This window comes from Strix aluco, chromosome 4, assembly GCF_031877795.1.
Source record: "Strix aluco isolate bStrAlu1 chromosome 4, bStrAlu1.hap1, whole genome shotgun sequence".
Taxonomy (NCBI): Eukaryota; Metazoa; Chordata; class Aves; order Strigiformes; family Strigidae; genus Strix; species Strix aluco.
The window spans coordinates 130,831,233-130,853,781 of NC_133934.1; the positions used below are offsets into that span (position 1 = coordinate 130,831,233).

Here is a 22,549-nt window from a genome sequence, read left to right on the forward strand (position 1 = left end):
CGGATCACCCGTTCCCCCCGCCCGTCCCCTCAGGCAAGGAGGCGGCGGTACAGAAATAAATCCGTTTATTTACGGCGTTCCCGTGTAAAACGCGTACAGGAGCGGCAGCGGGAGGGACGGGCCGCGGGTGTCGCCGCTGCCAGGGGAAAAGGGGAACGGGAAAAGGAAAAAGGAAGCGGAAAAGGAAAAAGGGGATGAGGGAAGAGGAAGGGGACGGGTAAGGGTCCGTTTCCCCCGGAGCTGCCGCCGTGCTTCGCTGTGAGCCGTCGGGGCTGTACAGCCCAGGAGCGCGCCCGGCCGCCGGGCAACCGTACAGCCCCGGCCGGCAAATACTGTGCAACCGTGTCAGTGGATTAAAAAAATAACTATTGTTCACAAATGCCACGCAAAACCCTGTTGTACTGTGTAATTACCTCCAGGAATTTCTTCCGCTTCTTGATGTAAATTTTAGTGCTAAAGCAAGTCAAAACATGACTATGTGCTCAGTGTGTTTATTGATCCGCGCCCCACAGCCGCGGGGGCTGCGCTGGCTCTGCCCGAGGCCGGGCGAGCAGGACCAGCTTGTCCCAGTCACCGGCGCTCGCCCGCGGCCCCGGCCCAGCTCTGCGAGTCAGAACGCGGGGCTATAAACAGCTGGTGGGCTGATGGAGCTTCCCGCAGGCCCAGAAATCGTTTCGTTTAGGTTGCAATCTCCAAAAATTCTTCTAAACTCTTCTTGACGTGCGGGGGCTGGGACGCGGCGTGAGTTAACAGACTTGGACCCATCTGTGCAAAAAGTGCCTTGGACAGTTTCGCTGTGGCTGTGCGGATGTTCCCTCCGGCGCCGGGCAAAGAGCCGCTGTTGGTCATGTTCCCCAGGAGGTGCCACAGGACAGCCAGAACTTTCTGCTCCACCGCGTAAGGCCTCCGCGGGTATAACTCCGTAACAAGATCTGCAGGAAAGACAACAGGCCATCAAACAGTGTCAGAAGATTATTTTTAAAACACGATTGAGAATATCCCCTGCTTTTGAGAGGTGTTTAAAAGCACTTAATGTCAAATCACCTTCTCAAAGCAACTAACGAAGGAATGCTTGCTAATACACAAGAGCTTGTTGCAACAGCATCAGCGCTCCGATAAAAAATACCAGCTTTCCCTACAAACACCCCTTCTATCCTCTCTCAGGAGTTTACACAGTAGCGCTGGTACTGCTGATAATTACAATTCTCCATTAAATTAAAACACGTAAAGGAAACAAAGTTTTTTTGAGGTTTTTTTAGCTAATATTATCACAAGAACCTTTATCTCTCACCATGCACTGTGTAACATCCGATATTTTATGATTTCCCCTCTATCTCAGAAATATGCAGTAGGTATTTAAGGAACAAAGTAGCCTCACACTATAAATATACGATGAAACATTTTCCCTACTTCAACAATTACCTCATGAATTAAGTATTTTATTTGCAAACACTTGCCTTTTTGCTAGAATGGACTCTCCTGATATATAATACAAACTACTCCAAAAAAATCCCAGCAAGAGATGAACTGTTTAAAGGTCGGTGACTAACACATTCAGAATGCATAAATTTAGGAATATTTCAAGGACAGACTGTCCATTATGTTACTCAGTCTAATTTCATAGCTACTACACACAGAACTACTCTGAGAGTAAGCCAGATAACGTCTGTTTGGTTCAGGCATATTTCCGATAAAGACATCCCTTGTTCACGTAAAACATCAAAGGAAAATCCAGCACTTCTAGCAATAATCCCCAATATTGAAATACGTATATAAATTCTAGTTAAACTTTGTCTTAAAATTTTAGGCAAATTTGTCTTTAAGCTTTTGACACCAGTTTAGGCAGAAGACTGTTACGAAGTCTGCCATCTGCTCAGCCTGCCAGCTTGTCTCCCTTACAACCGACCGGCAGCATGTGTTACCAAGAGCCTTAAAACGAGAATAAGACCAACTGCGAAAAAAATAAAGGTACAGAAGTAAAATTCAGGAGTTAGTCGGAGCCAGCCTTAGAGAACAGTATATTTTCTGTGCTGGAAAAACTCACTCATTCTTTTTGTTTCTTTCTGGCAGGAGTATGAGGGAGTGAGAACTGCGAGAGGGAATGTGAAGTGAGGGGCGAGGCAGGCAAGCCTCTGCTCCTCAGCCAGTCTCACTCCGTTACCCAGAGACTGAAACTCACCACAAACCAAACCTCATTCTCTCCGATTCCATCTTAAAATTATTATAAGCTTAAGGTATTCATACATCTTCCAGGTATCTATGCATCTTCCAGGTATTTATCTTCCATCTGACTATATTATAATAATCTTCTGTTTTGTCAGCAATAGCTTCAATTTGCATTACAAGGGGGTGAAATTTGACAACTGCTGCCTCGTTAATGCCCACAACCTCCTGTGACAAGGGAAGGTATACAGCCACCTCCACCCTACAATGAATTTGCCTGATTAGGACAGTACACAAACAAACCAACACGCAAAGTACAACACCACTTTACCAGCAAGCTTTTCTGTCATGTCTTGTTTTGCTTTTCCATTCAGAAACTGAGCTTTTGTGCAGAACGGCTGGAGGAGCAAATAGTTGTCTAAAGGCAAAGAACAAAACACAGTAAAATTCTTAAAGAGAAAATTAAACAGTCCGGAAAGAAATACAATATGAAAAAACATAAATAAGAACCTTACTTCTGATGTATTTAAACACCTGCGATGGCAAACCAGCACACCTGCCCAGGCACCTGTGACAAGGGCAGCCAGCTGCGTTTCTTTCTGGGACCAGCAAAATAATAAGATGACTTTATAGGTTTTAAATTGGTCTAAACTGGTTTAAAAAGTGAAACCAATAATTCGTTACAATAATAAAACCAATGATCCGTTACAGAATATAATGACCAGATGCAAACTACTGGAAAGGGCAATCTTTACATTTAGAATTTAATTAATACAATTAAAACTTTAAAATTAAAAGGGAGTAAATTACTGTGCTGGGTTTGTGTGGGGGGTTTTTGGTTTGGTTTAGAGCAGTGGTCCCTGTGAGAAGGTTCTCAAAGCTGCCCCAGCTCCAAGTCGGACCCTCCTCTGGCCAAGGCCGAGCCAATTAGTGACGGTGGCTGCACCTCTGCGATAACGTATTTAAGAAGGGGAACCTGAGAGAGGGCAGTGGGGACTTTGAAGAGGAGTTAGGAGAAGGACACTTCTGTGAGCACCGAGGGCAGTGGAAGGGGGGAGGAGGAGGAAGGGAGGAAGCGCTGGAGCCCCCCTGCACCCCGTGGGGAGAGCGCGGGGACCCCCCTGCACCCATGGGGGTCACCAGAGGAGCAGATTCACCCGCGGCCCAGGGAGCACCCGGGTCTCTGTGGGGAGAAGCAGCCCCCGCTGTTGTAGTTCGGCGCTGGGAGGTGCAACACGTGGGGGTGACCCACACCGGAGCATCTCGAGAAGAATGTGGCTCGTGGGGAGGACTCACGGTGGAGAGAGTTTGCAGAGGACTGTCTGCCGTGAGAGGGGAGCCCCGCGGAGCTGGGGAATGCCAGGAGTCCTCCCCCCGAGGAGGAAGGAGCAGCGGGACTGACCGCACCCCCCATCCCCTGCCCCTGCACTGGGGAGGAGGTGGAGATATCGGGAACAAACCTGAGCAGGGGAAGAAGGGAGGGGTGGGGGAGGTGTTCTTAAGATGTGGTAACGCTTCTCACTGTCCCACTCTGCCTGCTAAGTGTTGGTTTTGTTAGCATTTGAATTAAAGTGGTGTTCTTTTCCTTCCTCTGAGAAGTCTGTCTTTTGCCTGTGACTGTAATGGGTGGGTCACCCCTCTCTGTCCTTATCTCGATTATGTTTTTTTGCTTCATTTTCTCCTTCCCAGTGCTGGGGGTAAGGGGTGAGTGAAGGGCTGCCTGCTGCTCAGTTGCCCTCTGGGCTCAAACCAGGACAATTACTTACCTAAGTGTTGACACAGAGCCTGAATGACGTTGGTGGCAGCTGCATAAATCCCTGGGTTTTTGGAGTTCAGGTTGTTGTCTACCATGGCAGGAATTAACATGTTGATCACAGGGGATAAATTGTCTTTCAGCAATGGAATCATTTTGTGCATTGTCTCCAAAGCAACCTGATTTACTTTACTGTTTGAGTCATGTAAGCGAGACTTGAAAGCATCAAAGATCTGAAAAAGTATCCAAACAGCATTCACCAGAATTAACAATTAACGTTTGAGGTGGATATTACGTTTCCTACTTTATGGTTACACTTTAATTGTCCATTTTAGCAAAAGATGGCTCTGATATGCAAATACCAGAGATACTGTTCTTAGCAAGTAAAGCAACATTTGACATTTTTACACTGTGTATTATTCAACTGTATCTCACCTCATCTGAATTTGAATCATTCCTGTACAATGTATTGGAGGTAAACTAGCCATCTGTAACTTTCAGTACAACTAACGTTTTCTGCAAGCAAGTATTTTTAGCAAGACATAGCTGTATTTAGCAAAAAAATTAATGTTTTAAAGATTTCAAAAAGTTTCACAGTTAAGGTATTGCGAAATTCCCCAGTAGTATTTCAGAGTTCCACAGCAAAGACACTGCACTGTTACAAGACAATCTTGCTTTTCCTTTCATTATATCTATCGCTAGTTTACAACTGTTGATTTTTCTCTTAAAGAACCTCCTTTCCTATTAGAAAGGATACTTACCTTAAACTTTATCACAATACAGACCTTTCCTCACCTTCTCCTAGACAAACAAAGCAGGCAGAACTTGCAGCTGTGTTTCAGAGACAGTTTTTCAGATCTGGATTAATCCTTGCTGCTCTTTTAGTAACCTGTTCCAATATTTTGATATTTACTCAGCAATGGCATGAAAATCTGCAGACAGTATTCCAGAAATAGTTCAGAGTGCTAGCTCTAAGTGAAAACGTTCAGCTTCTTCCTCCTATTTCCACTCTTTACTAGCCTGTAGCTTACGTATCTCTCACCTACTCCTCAATGTTCTCTGGTTCATCAGACATTCTTATTGAAAAAGGGAGCCAAGATTTTTATCAGAAAACTTTGAGACACAGCTTTAATGACCTTTGAAATGAAATGATTTCATATAGTTACCTTCACAATGTTTGCAACAACAAAGCCTTGATTGTTCTCTGTATCTGATAACAGCTGCTTAATGCCGTTTATTCGATCACGGAAGTCTTTTCCATTCAATAGACCTATAATGTCTTTAACATATTCTTCACTTTCCAGTGAATTACGAGGAGCTGCTTTTCGTGTGACTTCACGGACTTCTGTAGTCTCTCTGTGGGAAAGGAAAAAGTTATTCAGTGAGCACAGTTGAAACAGGAGTCTTTAATCTCAGACACTCTCTTTCCATGTAAGCGCAAATATCAGCAGTAAGCAGAAAATCTGATGAAGGACTTTCACTTTAAACATGGTGATTAAAAAAAAAAAATCACCTAACAGTAATTGTTGTTCCTGAAGTCTCAATATACACTCCACTCCAAATGCGTATCTACCTATCACACAAGAGATAAGCCTCAACTAGGCAGGACCCTGTGCCCTTCCACCTGAGAGCAGCTGTGGGTGTGACCAGTAACAGCTGTGAACTTCCCTCACATCAACAGGGAAAAAAAATAAAGTTACTGTAGTTTAATTCTTTATTGTCAAAGTACTTTAAACAGTGATCCCAGTCTAGGTGGCACCTAAGCAACATGCCATGCTGAGGTGGAAATTCAACTGCTCTGCATACGGTATTTTGAAATAAATTTTCTGTAGCATGGGAAGAATTATAAAATCTGTGGAATCACTCCCTGCCCGGGTAAGTATCCTGCATTTACAGACCAGTCCAGAGTCGCTAGCTCATTCCTAATTTGTGAACAGAAATTGTTGATGGCAAATGGAATAAGCATCTTTCTCGCATTTTCAAATTCAAACCTTTCAGCCCTGTGAGAACAAAAGGTGGCATCGAAACCTCCTGCCCTGCCAGTGCATCGCAGGCTGCTGAAAGGACCCGAATCAAAGGTAAGGGAGTGTTTGGCACAGGGTAGGAAGTTGCCTCTTCTAAGGAAGCAGACATGTACTTTTACATGCCAATGCAAAATTTACCATCAAATGTGGAATCAGTTATTATTTTGAATAGTAGAGAGTGTATTAAATCTGTTCTGAACAGACACACTCTTCAGCCTGGAGGCAGTCACAGCCCCTACGAACTCTCTACTCTGGGCTGCAGTTTTTTGGCTTGGTTTAAATTCTGTGGGGTTTCGTTTACAGTTCAATAGAAAACCTACTAGAGGACAAAACAGAGAACTAAAACGGGACAGAGTATTATCTGAAAGCTTCAGCACCCCCAGTCAGGATCTCACCAAACACTGAGCATTTGTACTGCGGCTATCGCCAGGCACGTGTGTGCCATGGGGTCAGACGGCAGCGCCTTGAACCGACGGTGCCAGGGCTCTGCTGTGAATGCCCAGTGTTCTGTGTGCTGCGTGTATCTGCACAGGCACTCCGCAGACAAATTAACTTCAAAATGCACAAAGCCATTCTAATATTACCAATTTAAAAGAGTTTATCTGGGAGATGTCAAGTCTCTCCTCTTCCTTCAGCTATGTTTAATTTTCACAACCCTGTTGTGAACGTCTCTCCCCACGGCGAGGCCGTTATCCCGGAGGCCAAGTTACTAACGGGGCAGAGCACTGATTGTTACCTGTCCGTGATGTTGAGAGCATCTCTGGAAGTAGATGACGACCTCGAGTGTCCAACACTACCAGTATGGGAACGTCTTCCTTTTGCTGAGGGTGTATCCAACGGCATCTCCCCCAGACCCTGCACAAAGGTGTGACTGTTAATTAGCACAGCTGGTACAGTTCTGCACTGCTGGAGGCCCCGTAAAAGCATGTCTGACCGCCACACGAAGCAGCAAAGTGCATTTCCCCCAGTGCCTCTGCCAGGAGTGAGGGCAGGCCCAGGGCAGGACCAGCAGTGCCTCGCCCAGCTGCCATCACCCATCGCTTGTCCTGCTCCCAACGCCCTCCCCGCTGCCCTGCAGCTACCTCGCCACCACTAGTGCAGATTTACATGTCTCAGCTGTTAAACAAGAACTTTTCCACACACCTTTTCACGTAGATTGCTAACAGATTCCTTAATGTAAGGCAAATCCTTGGTTGGCACGTACTTTTCAAGCGTTTTATCAAAATCAGGATGAGTCATCATACTGAAGAGCATCTTTCGACCATAATACCTGCAGGGCAACAGACCACGACATACATCCATGAACACTGAGTTGTTTTATAATAATATTGATAACTACAGGTGTGTAATTCCAAAATATAAAAGTGCAGGAAGATCACTATCTGTATGTATAACCAGACACCCCTGTCATCCTCCCACAGAGAAACTATGCTCAAGAGTCACAACTTTTATTTATTTAATCAACAACCCAGCAAATTGATGAGAACAGTCTGCCATTTCAGCCAGGATGGTGCAGCCCTGTCAGTCAGACAGCGTGGATCCAGTGCCAGCGTTCCTGCCACGGCCCATACCCCGTCTGAAGGACACAGTGTGTCCTTCGAGCCCCTCTTCCCCCTGCAGCAGCAGGCGCTCTGATAATTCCTGTCACACACGCTGTCTTAAGAGTCTCAGCAGTGCTGGGCTAATGGTTGGACTCGATGATCTTAAGGGTCTTTTCCAACCCGAATGATTCCATGATTCTGTCCTCCATCGCCGCAGAGGAGCAGATGCCGAGCTTGGCAGAGCTTTCAGCCACCCGGCACGCACCGATCTGAACTGTGACCCTTACTGACCTTGTCTGCTGGGAACTGTCCTGCGCAAACCTGGCTATCGCAGGGAAAACGCGATCTGCCACGACTTTGGTTCCAGACAGAATCCTCTCCGGTCCCATCCGTTCTACAATGTCCGAGAGGTGCTGGGCTGTGCATCTCCTCACCGCTGAGTGCAGGTGGCTAAAGAGAACACAGCAGCTTAGTCACAGCTCGTGGCAGCACTGAACAGCACTAGCTCTGTGCTCTGCCAAACAGGGCATACAAGGTTTCTTTTTTCATCTTTAGCATAACCTACGACTAGTTTACTGCCGACATGCAGTTACTTAGTCTGGCTGTACAGAGGAGACCTTGTGGAGCAAAGACAAATAGCTTCATTTAAAAGGATAATACATTTGATTACATTTCATTTCATTTGCTTAAAATTCCAAACTACAAGAACGCAAATGAAAAAAGAAAAATTGTGTTCTTTTTGTTTCAAGGCAGTTTCAACCTCTAACTACACCTTTTGGATTAATAAAACTAGTAATTTTCTTCTTTTTATAATTTAATTTCTAGTTTTCCTTAAAATAATTGTGAAATATTTTAGAAAGCACACTACTACATGTTCTTTCCATCAACCTTATGAAAAACAAGTCCTTATGCTCTGAAACATACCCTATGTATTTTATATCAATTTAAAATGAAATAAAGCAGTATTAACTTCTAAAAATCTTGCAGAGGTCTATTTTCTACAAAATGGGGGCCATTAAACACCTATGCTGATGGAAATGAGAGAAAAGCTGGAATCAGTTTTCAAACTTGTGCAGCAAACTAACCTTTTCTATAAATTCTGCTGTACCTGCTGATCCCATATGTTTTCAGAGTACACAGTGCTGCAAATTCAAATTTTTCCAATTTTATCTTTGGACTAAAAATCCTCCTTTGAGGACAGTTTCACTGCACAGTAAACAAGACATTTGTGTGGCTCATTGTTCACAGGGAAATACAGCTTTAAAGGAGGGAGCTAAGAAAAGAGTTGACCTGGTAAACCACGAGTGGCTCCCCAGCTTTGCAGTCTGACATCAACATCCAGCGTTCTTCCTGAATGACTAGGTCCCCATTTCACCCAGGTTTTAGTTCTCCCTGGTTCCACAGATTGCCACGGCCTCTCTGGACGTAAAGCTACCACTGGACTTGCACAAAGACAACTAAGCGGGTCGTTCAAACTGCAAAACGTGGCAGCTCAGAATAGAGGCCGGGCTGCAAAACCCAGCTGTAACACAGCCGTGCCCCAGCTGCTACTGAGCTACCTGGTTTAGGACTGGCTTTGGGTCGTGCTTAGCGCCTGCAGTTCCGTCTGGACAGCAGCCAGACATCTCGGGAGCTTGGGAGAACTAACTCCTGCTGCGTGTGCCCACGGCAACACGAGAACTGTGAGGCCTAAAGACCTCACCATGTGGAGGCCCCGCTCCCCATGAACGGCCACTGCTCGTGCAAGATAGCTGGAAATCTTTCTGTATGCACGACAGACCTTCGAATTAAACACAATCCACACAGAGAAGAAACATGATTCTAAAACTCCTGAAATACCATCACTTTCAGATCTAGCCCTGGAATCATGCTGTTGGATCAAGGTCCTGTCCACAGAGGTGAGTTTAGAGCAACAGTCCAGTAGCTTTAGAGCAGCATCTCACAAAAGCAAACGAAAATGTTTTTCATTACTCTTGTTGGTAAAGTCAAAACCAGCTTTGTAGCTGACTAAGAATCAGTGTATATACCTACTCAGGGCTGCAAGCATTAATACTTATGATCACAGTAGGCTTGAAAAGTGTTGAGGAGAGAACGGGTAAATTTTAAAAGGTCTTAAGAATTGTGGGCAAAACCGTAACTATTAACCTGAGTACGTAAGCTGTGGTGAATATAAGCAGCTCAATCTATATGCCAAATTTAGAAAAGATAGCCTTTGCGTAATTACACAGTTGTGCCAAACAGAACCTTTCCACTTCATCCTGAAGACACATGTCATTTTTCTCCCAAATTTCCAGTTTGAAAGATAATTCTTGTGTTCCTTGTTACAGCCTCTGGAGATGATAGCTCCGTATGTGCTGCAGGGGCTTTGCTGCTATGATAGCCAGAGTCTCCTGAAGCCAACACTAGAAAAGCTGTAACTCCCAGTGCTATTTAGGCCATCCCCTGATGTGTTTGCATTAAAAACACACTGTCCTCCATGATTTAGACACTGATTTGACTGAAGTCGTCTTAGCTGTGAAGAAATTAATCCTTGCTTCAAATGCTGCATTCAGACTCACAGCTCGGATAATTCTGGTGCCTTAGATATCTGAAAATGTACCCAAGTTCACAAACTGGAGGGGCCAAATCTTTATAGGTCTAGAAAACTCAGGGATAGGTCAGTGTGTTTGAATCTGCCACTGAAAATGGGGAGATCAGATGCAGCCAATTATGATCAGGAGTATTGCTTGGCCAAGGATTTCTGAAGAAAAGATGGGAGTACACAAACAGACCACTTTACATGGCTTCTGGATTAAAGCAACATCTGCTGTTCTTTGACTCACTAAAACAGCTACGTGCGGGATGGTTCATAAATAATTCAAATCCTAAGGCTGATATTTGCCTTTCAGTTTAAAGTTCAGGTAATTGCAGTATGATTCTCACTGGCTTTCGGGAGACAGAATCAATATATTCCACAACAACCAGCTTCCCGGGAAACAAAACATTTTGAATCAAGACTAACTCATGATTTGTAGCTGTGCAGAAAGTCTAAGGATCAATTTATAATGTAGAGTCTGAAATATTTAATGGAAGGGAGAGGCCATGAGAAATGGAGCCTACTGAATGTTATCTAAGTGATGACAGGTAGAGATTAAGTACAAGTAGGTACATATCTGACATACTGGAATGCCTAATGGCTTGATTAAGTGTTGCTGTTACAGTGAACGAGGGTATAAACCAACAACATACTTAGCAGGGGAAGTGACAGAAAGGAACGTAACTTCTACTACAGACTGAGGTGAGCTAGAGCTCAGAATCAGAAATGGAGGCTTGTCACGTTTGAGGTGCTCAAGAAAATAATGGCCACCACCACTGTAAAGGAAATTAAAATGCAGGCAAGAGGACTATTAACCAGCTCAGTCTAGAGGAGAACCGGAAATCAAATGAGATAGTTGCAGCTAGAGAATTGTAAGTTATAAATCATCTTTCTAAATAAAAGGTAGTGCTGAAAAACGAAGAAGACAGGCATTTGATTGCAGAGCACATGAAAAACGAGACTGCTATGTGAGCTTTCCTAGGCAAAGCAAAACAGCAGGTTCCTAAGAATACTATATTAAACAGTGAATAAAACTACTGAAGTGTTGCAAAATGACCAGAAAATATACCAAGCTCCAAAATCAACAGTCAACTCTTTATATAAGGTACAGAAAGAAGCAGGGGGGCTACATTTTATTTTTATGCCAACAACAAACGTTGCCCTGGGTAGAAGTTTTGCAGAGCTGACTTACTATATTTTCATATTTCTGCCTATTGTATTTTGATATTTTTTTAAAAAGACTATATTTAATCTATTCACAAGTTATTTCTTTATAAAGTCTTTATAAGAATTACCTTTGCCCTCCATTTATAAGAGAACAAAGTGCACGTGCTGGAGTCACATTATTAACCATAGCCTTCAGTGCTTTGTCTACCTCTTCCCTTATAAAAGTGTTGGATTCACCAGCTTTGTGCAAAAGGACTTTTACTGTATTATCTAGTTCTTGATCCATGCTCTTTTTCAGGTAGGTGAACAAATCCCCTAAACAGACCACAGCAGCTCGAGAAACACCTGAGCGTAAATTCTTGACCTGCACACAGGAAAAACCCAAACAAACAATGAATAATGTTTATAAAATATACTTTAAAATAAGTAAAGCTTAAAGTTTCCCTTTGTAATTTTTAAGTAACATTAAAAGCAACTGAGAAATACATTTCTAACTTGATTCACAATGTGTGAGAATTAAAATACATACAATGAAAAACGTTATACAGTTACAATCTAAATTTTTTCAGTCTCTTTGCAAATCAGATCAAGTGCTGGTATCTGAAGTATGAGCTGCTTTGCTGAATGACAAACTCATCCTTTTGAGACTGTCCAACAGAGGAAAACTAACCACAGATGAACATACCATTTAATTTCAGTGTTTGAGAGCTATAAAATATATATACACACATATAGTCAGTGAAATATTCTGATAGTAAAATTTAACCTCTTGAGCCACAGCCAAACTCGTTTCATGTAGCTTTGCAGTCAGAACAGTCGCATGGTAGGCAGACAAGCATCTAACAAAGTTCAGACCTTCAATTTTCTTCTCCCTATGTAAAAAAAAAAAAAAAAAAATTCAAAACATTTGCAAATTTTCATAAAAATGTTAAACCGCAGAATGCTAAGAATCCACACAGCAAACAAATTAGATTGTAATATACAGCAATGAGACATAGTGTAGGAAATTCTTTTAAAGCCAGTCTTCCTTTTAATGAGGTGGCAGGACTATTTTAGCACCCCAGTCTCACAGTTCTTTCCTACAGTTCTGTCCGCAGCTCGCGCTAGTGCCAGGCAGAGGGTGACTTTCCTCCCCTGCGGTGAGAAGGCAGCAGCACTGTCACCCCGTTGTGGCAGCCAAGGCACGGGGAGCCCTGTGCTCCGCAGCGAGTGAGAAGGCAGCAGTGCGGACCCTCTCCAGAACAGCGCTTGAACCCAGACACCTCTGCACCTCTCTGAGCTTTGCTACTGAGCCTCAGCCTATGACAGTTACAGCTGAATCTAGATTTGGACCGAAAAAAGCTTTTTTACTTTTTCTCCACTTGCAATCCTTCTATTTTTGATATTATGTCCATTTCGCTGTTCTTTTCAAAGTGATTTATCAAAACAAATGCCTTCTACATGACATTCAGGTTGTGGGCAGACGTTTACACCTACCAGTCATCATCAGCTAAAAGCGCCAAGGCTTCGGTCAGTGCCGCCTCCGGCTTCGAGAAGGGCTGCAGTTCTGATGGGTCCATTATTTCTGGGCTATGAGTGACTGATGGGGTCTGGTCTTTATAGCGCCCTCGTGTCCCAAGAGAAATTTCATCTGCAAAGTCGTGAAGCATAAGAAATAATCAGCATCATCTGAAGAAACTAATTCATTCAAAGGAAGGAAATATAAAAAGTTTGAGGTGAAGCCTGTTGCGACTAAGGGACCAGGTTTTCAAAAAGACAGCTTTCCCAGTTACATCCTTGATCATTCAGCATTTCGCTTGTGTGAATGTATTTTTTTTTGCAAACTACCACCACTTAAAAAAGCCGCAAACACAAATGTAGTGGGTTGTTTAATGTAAAAACAGACAGACCGTGTGCTAAAACACAGCACGGTAAGACACGAGAGTAAAACTTAAAGAGCCACTTGAGAAATTCTGAAGACCTTTGACCATCACCTGTACGAGCTCCTACTCTGAAAAGATTTCTACTGCGTATTTTAAAGGTATCTCAGTGACAAAATGTACCCAGAAATGTTTTTCCTGGAGACAGAAGGGAGTCGATTCAGCATTAATGTATTACATCACTTAAGTTGCTGAGCAAATAAAAACCCCTCTCATGCTTCAAACATCTTCCTAACAAATTATAGATGAAAAATGTTTCAAGGGGGCAGTCATGAATTCTAATCCCCTTCACCACCACCCCCAAAGTACTGATCTTCCAGAGCACCTCAGGACTGTCCATTGTACAAATAAACCGTATTAAACCTGATAGTATTTTGGAACTGTCCCACTCCACTCGTCCAAATATTTTAACAGTCTTTAGTTTACTGTAACAACTTACCAGAATCCAGCAAGGCTGAACATTTTGTCTTCTTCAAACTGGATGTTCTTTTTAACGAAGGATTCAAGGCCATGTTTTCTAATGACAAAGATACACTTCTTGGGGATGTTAATATATCCTCACAGAGATTTACCTCTACAAAATAGAAAGAAATGTCCAAACTACAACAACAAATCAGAAAAAAAGGAAAAAACTAGTATTTCCAGTCTTAATTTGTCTTTTGAGATTTCTCTTAACGAGTCTTTCAAATATTTCCCATAAGCCCTTCACTCTCCACCATTTGCATTATAAGACTGACGACAAATGACTGAAGAGTAAACTGCAGTGTATAATTAATTGTAGTAATACCTCACGTCACTCTAAACAGTCGTGGGTTTTGGTAATTATCACAGAATTTTAACTTCCATTTCAGAGGCATTTAACAATATATCACTCATTTAAGACAAACACTAATTCTCACTTTCTGTTGCCATATTCTCTGGTTCATTCAGTTTAAGTCTTTCCCAAGGGTTTTCTTCCTTTCCTTCGAGGTCTTTGACTTCCTGATGTTCTTTTTGTTCCTTTTTCTTCCGCCTCATCTTATCCTGGGCAGATTTTGACATGGCCACTTTTAGCTGCAAAAAACCCAATGCACGCATTATGATATGCAATATAATATACAATACAATGCACAAGTTACCCAATAACTTATTGCCCAGTTCTTGATACTGTCTAAGGTAAGCATGGAAAATTACTATTTTCACCATTGTTCTACAGAGCAAAAGGAAATTATTCACATAAATATTAAATCCCATCCTGAAAAGAGCCAAGTGTGTGCCTTCTGCATGGTAAGCAGTCCTACTGGCAATAAGAAGCAACATTCCAGGTTTAAACATTTAAGGGAAATAATCACTTACTCTAAAATAGCTGAATAGTTAGAGAACTAAGGTCTGCAAGACAAGGTCTTCTGTTCCTTGGCAGTATTGTGTAGTTTCCTAGAATTTTAACTAACAAATACACAGGCTGGGCTAACTCACATTTAAGTGCACAGGTTTTTTTTAAACAGTGTCTTTAACAGTGTGATCTGACCCCAGTCTCTTATACATTTGAGACGCTTGCAGTTCTTCATGAAAACTTTGTAACATTTAATACATTCCTCCATTTACTCCTTTGAATTTGATCCCTCCAAGCATTCATATCTTCAGTGGAAATCAGAAAGCAAAACCACTGTTTATCATTAATTAAAGTTTCACTCATCTTAAAATGTTATTTTAAATGCTTTCAAAAAGGCTTGTGATTATCATTTCAAATTTTTTAAAATTTGTGTCACACTTCACTCAGATAAGTCTTGCTCCATGTTATAACAGATGCAGGTAGTACTGAACAAAGCAGCACCACTCCGGGTGAAACTGTATGATAGGACAAATATCTAGTGTTTTTTAAAAAACTTATGAATGGAGCTAGATTAATATGTCCATTGGAGAAACAAGACGTGACCAAGCCCAGCCAATTCCTCCTCCTTCCACACTTGTGTGTGCTGTGGCAGTCAGAGGACGCTTTCCAGCCCCACTCCCCGCTGCAGCCCCTTCACCCAGAGACTTCTGAGTTAGGTGGGAACCTTCTGACACAGCAATTTGCCATTAGAAAATACCCAGGTGGATCCAAAAAGAAAGAGCGGGGAGAAGCAGCTTGATGGCTACAGCCTGTTTTAATCACACTCTTGTCTACCACAGCACAGAGACTGCAAAACTGTACCGAGCTGTGTTCGTACATATAAAAACAGGAAGCGAGACAATATAGAAGTTGTGGTGCTCTCACCTCTGTCTCATTTTCAGCGTGGAAATGAGAAGCACTGTTCTGCTGGCTGCTCCTCGCACAGCTCCCTGGCGACAGCTCGGTCTCCTCCTCGCCTCCATTCGCCACACACGCTGTGCACGGGCTGTGTGTCCGTGCAGAAGGAGGACTTCCAAAAACACCTGAAAGGCAAATCACGTCGTGCCCTCACCAACACAACCTTTGTATTCGGCAGAACTTAGTCAAAACTAAAGAAAACCAAAAGTAATTCAAGAAGATAAAACCATTATACTATTAGTGCCACGCTATGACACTGTTAGTGCCAATTTCCACCCAAAAGTACTCTTCCTTTACTCTACCAAGCAGGATGGATGCACGCACACGTGTGCACACCAAGACCTGACCTTCATCACTTACTGCCATTCTTTGTTGTTGGAATGGAATAGCCAGGAACTGCAAAACTTCCAAGCATAATTCTTATTATTCCCATTTAAACTGGAGATTGTTCACAATCTAAAATGTTGTACAGAACCTATTTTTCCTTTTCCCACTCTATAAAGGTACATTTTCCCTCATTTTAATACCGTGATGAGATATAGGAGATAATTTTGGTTTTGTAATACCTTTACCAACAATTACAACTGCATCTTCAGACAGGACGCTTGGTGAAATGAAATCTAGATTGTTCATCTCTGGAAAACCAGGCGTTGACTCTGCAAGACCTTATAAAAAAAATAAATCACACAATGTAAATCATGAAGTTTACGCTTTGGTACATGTTCTCTAAAATGCCATCACACACCGACATCTGAATTTATCACTTTTACAAATCAGTATATTTTCAAGTTACTGAAGTTAACAGGATTTACTAAATATTGATATCCTCAAAATCATGGAAAGCACATAGCACACAAAATTTCTGCCAAAAGATCATAAAGCAAACCAATGTTTGTAAGAGGATTTTTAAATCAACTGATTCCACTGACAAAAACCCCAGAAGTTTCTAAGCCAGTGGAAGTATCGCACTGTTTCTTACATAATTCCGCACAACTGAATCAAACCAGAATTTGCTACATTTTTTTTCCCCAAGCAGCACTTAATGCTGTTTCCCATAATTATGCACTCCTGTACTGGCTACACTGGCTGCGGATAAAAGTGACAGTTTGTGACAAAAGAAGGGCACCCCTTGCTTCTGCTATTGAACGTGAACAATCTGAAATTTCTAACCAGAAAAGATGATTGAGCAAAGCCTGATTACCTTCTAGAGAGGGCGAAAATGAAATCCGTGGGCTACTGAACCATCTCCGGTGAGCAACACGCTGGCAAACCGCCAGCCCTCTGCCCACAGCTCCAGCGGCTGCCAAACGCCCTCCGCAGCGAGCTGGGACTCTGACAGCTCTGGCACGCTTTCTGCCCTTATCTCCATCTTCAGTTTGCCCAAAATAATCACAGGTGAGACACTGACAGATGCCTCTTTACTTTACAAATTACCTGCTTACCTAGTTTCAATTTTAGAGCTCTCCTTTTCATGCTTTATGAGAAGAAAGATGAAGTGAAAAGGTTTCTCTTGAAAGCATCACTTTGTCCTCCCACAAACCCAATCACTGTCTTCAGAATATTTCAAGTTTTAACATTTGAGCACTGTCAAAACTGGTCTTTTGGGATTTTCTGGAATATAATCTTGAGGCTTCATGAGCAATTGCTCTCTTAGAGCAACTGAACGGGCATCAAATACTGGATCCTCTTGGAGCCTACCCCCAGATCAAGACCTTCTGTCTTAACCTCAGCTTCCAGCCCAAAACACTTACAATCTTCCATTTCACAGGCATCACAGCATAAGCAGGTGTAAACAAAAAAAGAGAAGTATTTACAAATCTGATTACAGACTTTACTTCCATTGCTCAGCTTCAAATGGTTCACACAAAATAGCACTCCACCATTTCTATAAAACCTTGAGAACAGACAAAACCGTCCACGTTTAGTGTTGAAACAAAAGACAGGGAAAACAAAATATTCTTATTGGGACAAAGATCTTCATTAATCAATGTCTAATCAATGTCTATTTAATTTTCTATTTATCACTAAAACATGATTACTTGAAACCCTGAGATCTGAACAAGAGATAGTGAACCCATATGCTCCTTAAACTGACTTCCACACTTTACTTTTGATGTTCAAAAAAAAAAAAAAAAGGAGTTGCTGCTCTATTCTAACAAGTTTATAGTTGGAAAATACATCTGTATTGTGCACACAACAATTCTGATATAGGGAACAGTAGCTCCTAGGATGCATTAAAATGGCACAGTTAAAACTGAAATGTAAAGTGTAATGGTTTAAGTTCCTTAATTTTACCAGTGAACAACAGAGTAATTTAAAACCAAACTTTTAAAGCTGCTCATTTATTCACACTGAGATATATAACAATTTGGTGCTTTTTTCATGCCACGTATTATTGCTTGACTTTTAATTTTAATTTAATTGGCAGTCTAATTTCAGTTAACATCAGAAAAAAGCCCAACTTGTTAGCGTAAGTATAGAGACTAGAAAAGAGGAAACCACACTAAACACCTTGAAAAGCATTGTCTGTAAAACCTGTTTTACAGAAGGCTATAGACAGCCTCAGTTTTTGCCATAAATGAGAGCTCAGATGAACAGCAAACTCACAAACCTTTTGAATGCTTAAAATTTCTTTGATGTTCCATATCTTGACTTTTAAAAATAGTACGTGACACTTCTCCTTGCTCCTTGTCCTCATAATCTCCATACCCGTTGCCACAGTTCAAACATTGGCCAACTACACCAACATTAGAAGTCCCCTTATCATCAAATGCTAGCCATGAAAAAGAAAAAAATATTAAAAAAAGAATAGAAACAGTTTTCCCTGCGTACTGCAGGATTCTGAAGTAGTCATGTTTTCAGAGACCCTCAGACTGGCTTCACACCTTCGGTATGAGCATTTTTGCCTACTGAGCATTTCAACAACAATGCTCAGGCCCTGTTCATTTTTCACAGGCAAAGGCTTTCATCTACAGATAAACCCCGGTTGAAAATCTAACACAAAGCTTGAAAAATTACTTTTTAGTTTAAAGGCTTTCAAATATGAACAACTGAAAACTAAGTCAGCACTAGAAGCCAAATTAAGATATAAGTCAACTAAGTGAAAACAGTAAAACACTAGTTAAAACACAAGGAATCTTTCTATTTATGTACCCTAGAAGTTGTAAAACATTTTTATGTTTGTTGAGAGACGACTTGTAAAAACAGGCTTGTCCCCCTCATCTGAGCAGGATGTGACAATATTATAATTACAGACAATAGCAACTGAGCATTTTTATGCCTGCAAAATGTTCTCAATATAGAATCACAGAATCCCAGAATCATCTGGGTTGGAAAAGCCCTTGAAGATCCTCCAGCCCAACCATGAACCTCACCCTGACAGTTCCCAACTCCACCAGATCCCTCAGCGCTGGGTCAACCCGACTCTTCAACCCCTCCAGGGATGGGGACTCCCCCCCTGCCCTGGGCAGCCCATTCCAACGCCCAACAACCCCTTCTGCAAAGAAATCCTTCCTAAGAGCCAGTCTGACCCTGCCCTGGCGCAGCTTGAGGCCATGCCCTCTTGTCCTATCGCTTATTACTTGGCTCAAGAGACTCATCCCCCCTCTCTGCACCCTCCTTTCAGGCAGTTGTAGAGGGCCATGAGGTCTCCCCTCAGCCTCCTCTTCTCCAGACTAAACCCCCCCAGTTCCCTCAGCCGCTCCCCATCAGACCTGTGCTCCAGACCCTGCACCAGCTCCGTTGCCCTTCTCTGGACACGCTCGAGTCATTCAATGGCCTTTTTGGAGTGAGGGGCCCAAAACTGAACCCAGGAATCGAGGGGCGGCCTCACCAGTGCCGAGTCCAGGGGTAAGATCCCTTCCCTGTCCCTGTGGCCACGCTATTGCGGATGCAAGCCAGGAATTTAGTTGGTTTTGGTTAAAAAAAGAAAACAACACTAATTACTTCAGGAATACTTTAAAGAATAATTTCTGCTTTTCCAAATGGTCCTAAAAATATGTAAAAAGACAGAAGTCTTTTCATATACACGCTCTTACTGCACACTCCATAAATTCCACGTGACTGACCCCACATTTAATTGAAGGGGTTGACAGGCACGACCAAGGTGATGTAACTGCGGCAACACCAGCGCTCAGAGGGCCGTGGGCACGGCCCCAGCACACTCCCAGGGCTCCCCGGCAGCGGCTCTGCTCCACCACCTTCCCCCTCCTACTCCCACCGGCCCCAAAGCTCTACGCCAGGGGCCCAACCCATCCCCGTGAGACCAAGAGCCGTACCAAAACCCTTAAAAAGGCTTCTCCTGTTCTGATTTTTACAAGTTCTCCGTGTTTGAGTGTGGAAATGGAGAGTTTTCTGGATTTGAGCTGTGTGATGGGCCAAGCCCGGTCAGCAGTGGCAGCAGAGGACTCTCTTTTCCCCGTTAGTGCTCTGCATTCGGGCTGATTAACTGGCTCAATAAGCAAAACAAATGTGCTGCTCATTATTTTACATTGAAGGTCAACTTCTCACAGAAGGTCTTTTCATATAACAAATGCAAAATCATTAACCTCAACAGGTATTGCTACCTACGTGCAGTGTGTGCTCTCTGACTTATGCTGCTACTTGAAAAAACCCTTTGTTGATTTATCCTGAGAAAAGTGGCCTTAGCTGAAATGAGGAGCAATAGCTTCAATTTCTGAAAAAAAGATGATGAGTCTCAGTAGCAACTACTGGTTTTTGAATGTGATGGCCTTGCAAATTCAGGGCCGTAAGATGCCCTCCAATCCTAACTAAATTTTGTAAACTTTTTGGAAAAAATTCATAGCTGCTGAGGCTGCAGTAGGGTGCAACTGAGCAGTCTTTGGGAAGAGAGGTCAGAAAAGAACTGTGGACACACCTCCCTCCGTTGCTTTCCTCCATTCAGTGCAATCAAAAGTGATTAAACATCAATAATCATAAACAATCAGTTCCTGCTCATCACAGAAATCTGCAGGTACCTGTGCTTCACTGTAAGTGTAAAATAGAACAGCAGTACCGTCGTATGACCTCAACTTGCCCACACAGCACCGAGCAATCACCTTTTTGTGAGTGCTCAGGGGACACGAGCTCATCGAACAGACACAGCAAGTTCTGTTCCATCAATGAAGCAAGGTATATATTGAGAAGCACAGCGAAATACCTGTGCTGGAGTTAAGGTCTGCCACATTTGGGTCTCTGTTTCTTGCTGAAGATAATCTCGCAGGCTGTGATCTGCTGCCCAGTAGCGGGAAGGTGTCTGACCTGTTAAAATATAAACCCAATGTTCATAGGTGCAGTTCTACACACCAGTCAGAGCCCAGCTAAATGACATTTTGTAGCAAGGACAACAGGGTTCAGTTTCTCCTCCCCAATGTACTTCGTGGACAAATATTTCAAGTACACTTCCACAAATGTTCACACTGAGAAGAAAGAGAAAATTAATTCGGTAAAATTTTTTGATGAGCAGGTCCATTATGAAGAACACTGTGAAGACAACTCTTAAGAATAAAGTTTAGACTAGGACTAAATTGAGCCTACATTCGAAAAGCTAAGGAATCGTTTGGCCTAGGGACAGAATCACAGAATCCCAGAATCATCTGGGTTGGAAAGGACCTTGAAGATCATCTAGTCCAACCGTTAACCTAGCACTGACAGATCCCAACCCCACCAGATCCCTCAGCGCTGGGTCAACCCGACTCTTCAACCCCTCCAGGGATGGGGACTCCCCCCCTGCCCTGGGCAGCCCATTCCAACGCCCAACAACCCCTTCTGCAAAGAAATCCTTCCTAAGAGCCAGTCTGACCCTGCCCTGGCGCAGCTTGAGGCCATGCCCTCTTGTCCTGGCGCTGGTTCCTTGGCTCAAGAGACTCATCCCCCCTCTCTGCACCCTCCTTTCAGGGAGTTGTAGAGGGCCATGAGGTCTCCCCTCAGCCTCCTCTTCTCCAGACTAAACCCCCCCAGTTCCCTCAGCCGCTCCCCATCAGACCTGTGCTCCAGACCCTGCACCAGCTCCGTTGCCCTTCTCTGAACACACTCGAGTCATTCAATGGCCTTTTTGGAGTGAGGGGCCCAAAACTGAACACAGTAATTGAGGTGCGGCCTCACCAGTGCCAAGTCCAGGGGTAAGATCCCTTCCCTGTGACTGACGATGTAGGTTCCAATCTGGCAAAGAATGGCAAACGAGTGCCCAAATCCACTAACGTTCCAGTTCCAGAAATGAGCCGGTTTCAGCTCAGTGCCTAGCAGACAGACCTTCACCAGGAAAACGCCGTTATCTACAGGACAATCTTGATATTTCTTTTCTAAAATGATGCATTTAGCTATTAAAGACGAGGGAACCCAGGGCCCTGCTGGTAAATACTGTGTCGAGCCACGTAACAGCCACAGGGAAACAGCAGCTGATCCACTCTCTGCCAGGACTGAAATACCTGTGACTAGAAGACTTGCTTTGAAGATCTTGAGGAAAGCCCATGTGCTAATACCAGTATCAAGCTCCCATTTCTCACTGTAGTTTATCAGTAGATAAACCAATCCTTCTAAAAGTAAATACACAGAACAAACCTACATTCTTGGTGCCCAACTACAGGGATTTTGTGAACAGACAATGCCAGTTTCCAATGCTGCAAACCAGCACCTGAATTGAACTCTCTGATATTTTTATGAACATTCCAAGGCTTTCCATGTCTTCTGGGATATATTTTGTCACTTCTACAAATGCAGTCTTACTGCCAGATGCCCCCTCTCTTCCATGCTAGTTCAGAATTCCTGTACCTGTGAATCCTGTAAAACATTAAGCTTGTGTGTCACTGAGTAAGGGAAATGGCATGTTGTACAGAATGTGTCAAAACCTTGCTTGGAAGAACATTACACACAGAAGTTTATAGTCTTGACTTTTTAGGTATTCTGGCATTTTAATGTGTTATTTTAAAGATTATTTTTAAAACTGTGATTCAGCAGTAATGCAGACAGGGCAGATATGTACACAGAAATTAGTTCTGAGACTGCACAACTGTGATTCATTCCACTCTCCCCTTGTTTCAGAAACCTTTCTTTTGTATAGTGCCTCTCTTCCTTTTGATTCTGTTAATGCAGCTGGATGCCAGTTATATAAAGATGCATTTAGTCCACACAAAAATAGAAG

At 42.9% G+C, this 22,549-nt stretch overlaps 1 protein-coding gene across 3 annotated transcripts in view; it reads right to left on the bottom strand.

The window, feature by feature from the left end:
* Nucleotides 1-48: 48 nt before the first annotated feature.
* The window catches only part of TOGARAM1 (TOG array regulator of axonemal microtubules 1), a 45,562-nt gene continuing 23,061 nt past the window's right edge, over nt 49-22,549 (bottom strand). The window contains exons 7-22 of one of the 3 annotated variants that reach the window (XM_074821213.1): nt 20,570-20,670; nt 18,023-18,184; nt 15,978-16,076; nt 15,379-15,536; nt 14,042-14,195; nt 13,582-13,716; nt 12,700-12,853; nt 11,990-12,095; nt 11,352-11,587; nt 7,773-7,931; nt 7,084-7,210; nt 6,677-6,795; nt 5,083-5,272; nt 3,930-4,149; nt 2,495-2,581; nt 49-932 (exon numbers count right to left, since the gene is read on the bottom strand). In XM_074821213.1, the coding sequence (XP_074677314.1) occupies nt 679-932; nt 2,495-2,581; nt 3,930-4,149; nt 5,083-5,272; nt 6,677-6,795; nt 7,084-7,210; nt 7,773-7,931; nt 11,352-11,587; nt 11,990-12,095; nt 12,700-12,853; nt 13,582-13,716; nt 14,042-14,195; nt 15,379-15,536; nt 15,978-16,076; nt 18,023-18,184; nt 20,570-20,670 (2,461 nt within the window). In that variant the 3' untranslated portion in view covers nt 49-678. Of the gene's footprint in view, nt 933-2,494; nt 2,582-3,929; nt 4,150-4,172; nt 4,806-5,082; nt 5,273-6,676; nt 6,796-7,083; nt 7,211-7,772; nt 7,932-11,351; nt 11,588-11,989; nt 12,096-12,699; nt 12,854-13,581; nt 13,717-14,041; nt 14,196-15,378; nt 15,537-15,977; nt 16,077-18,022; nt 18,185-20,569; nt 20,671-22,549 lie in introns of those variants that run through there. The other 2 variants (XM_074821214.1, XM_074821215.1) reach the window with 2 other exon arrangements.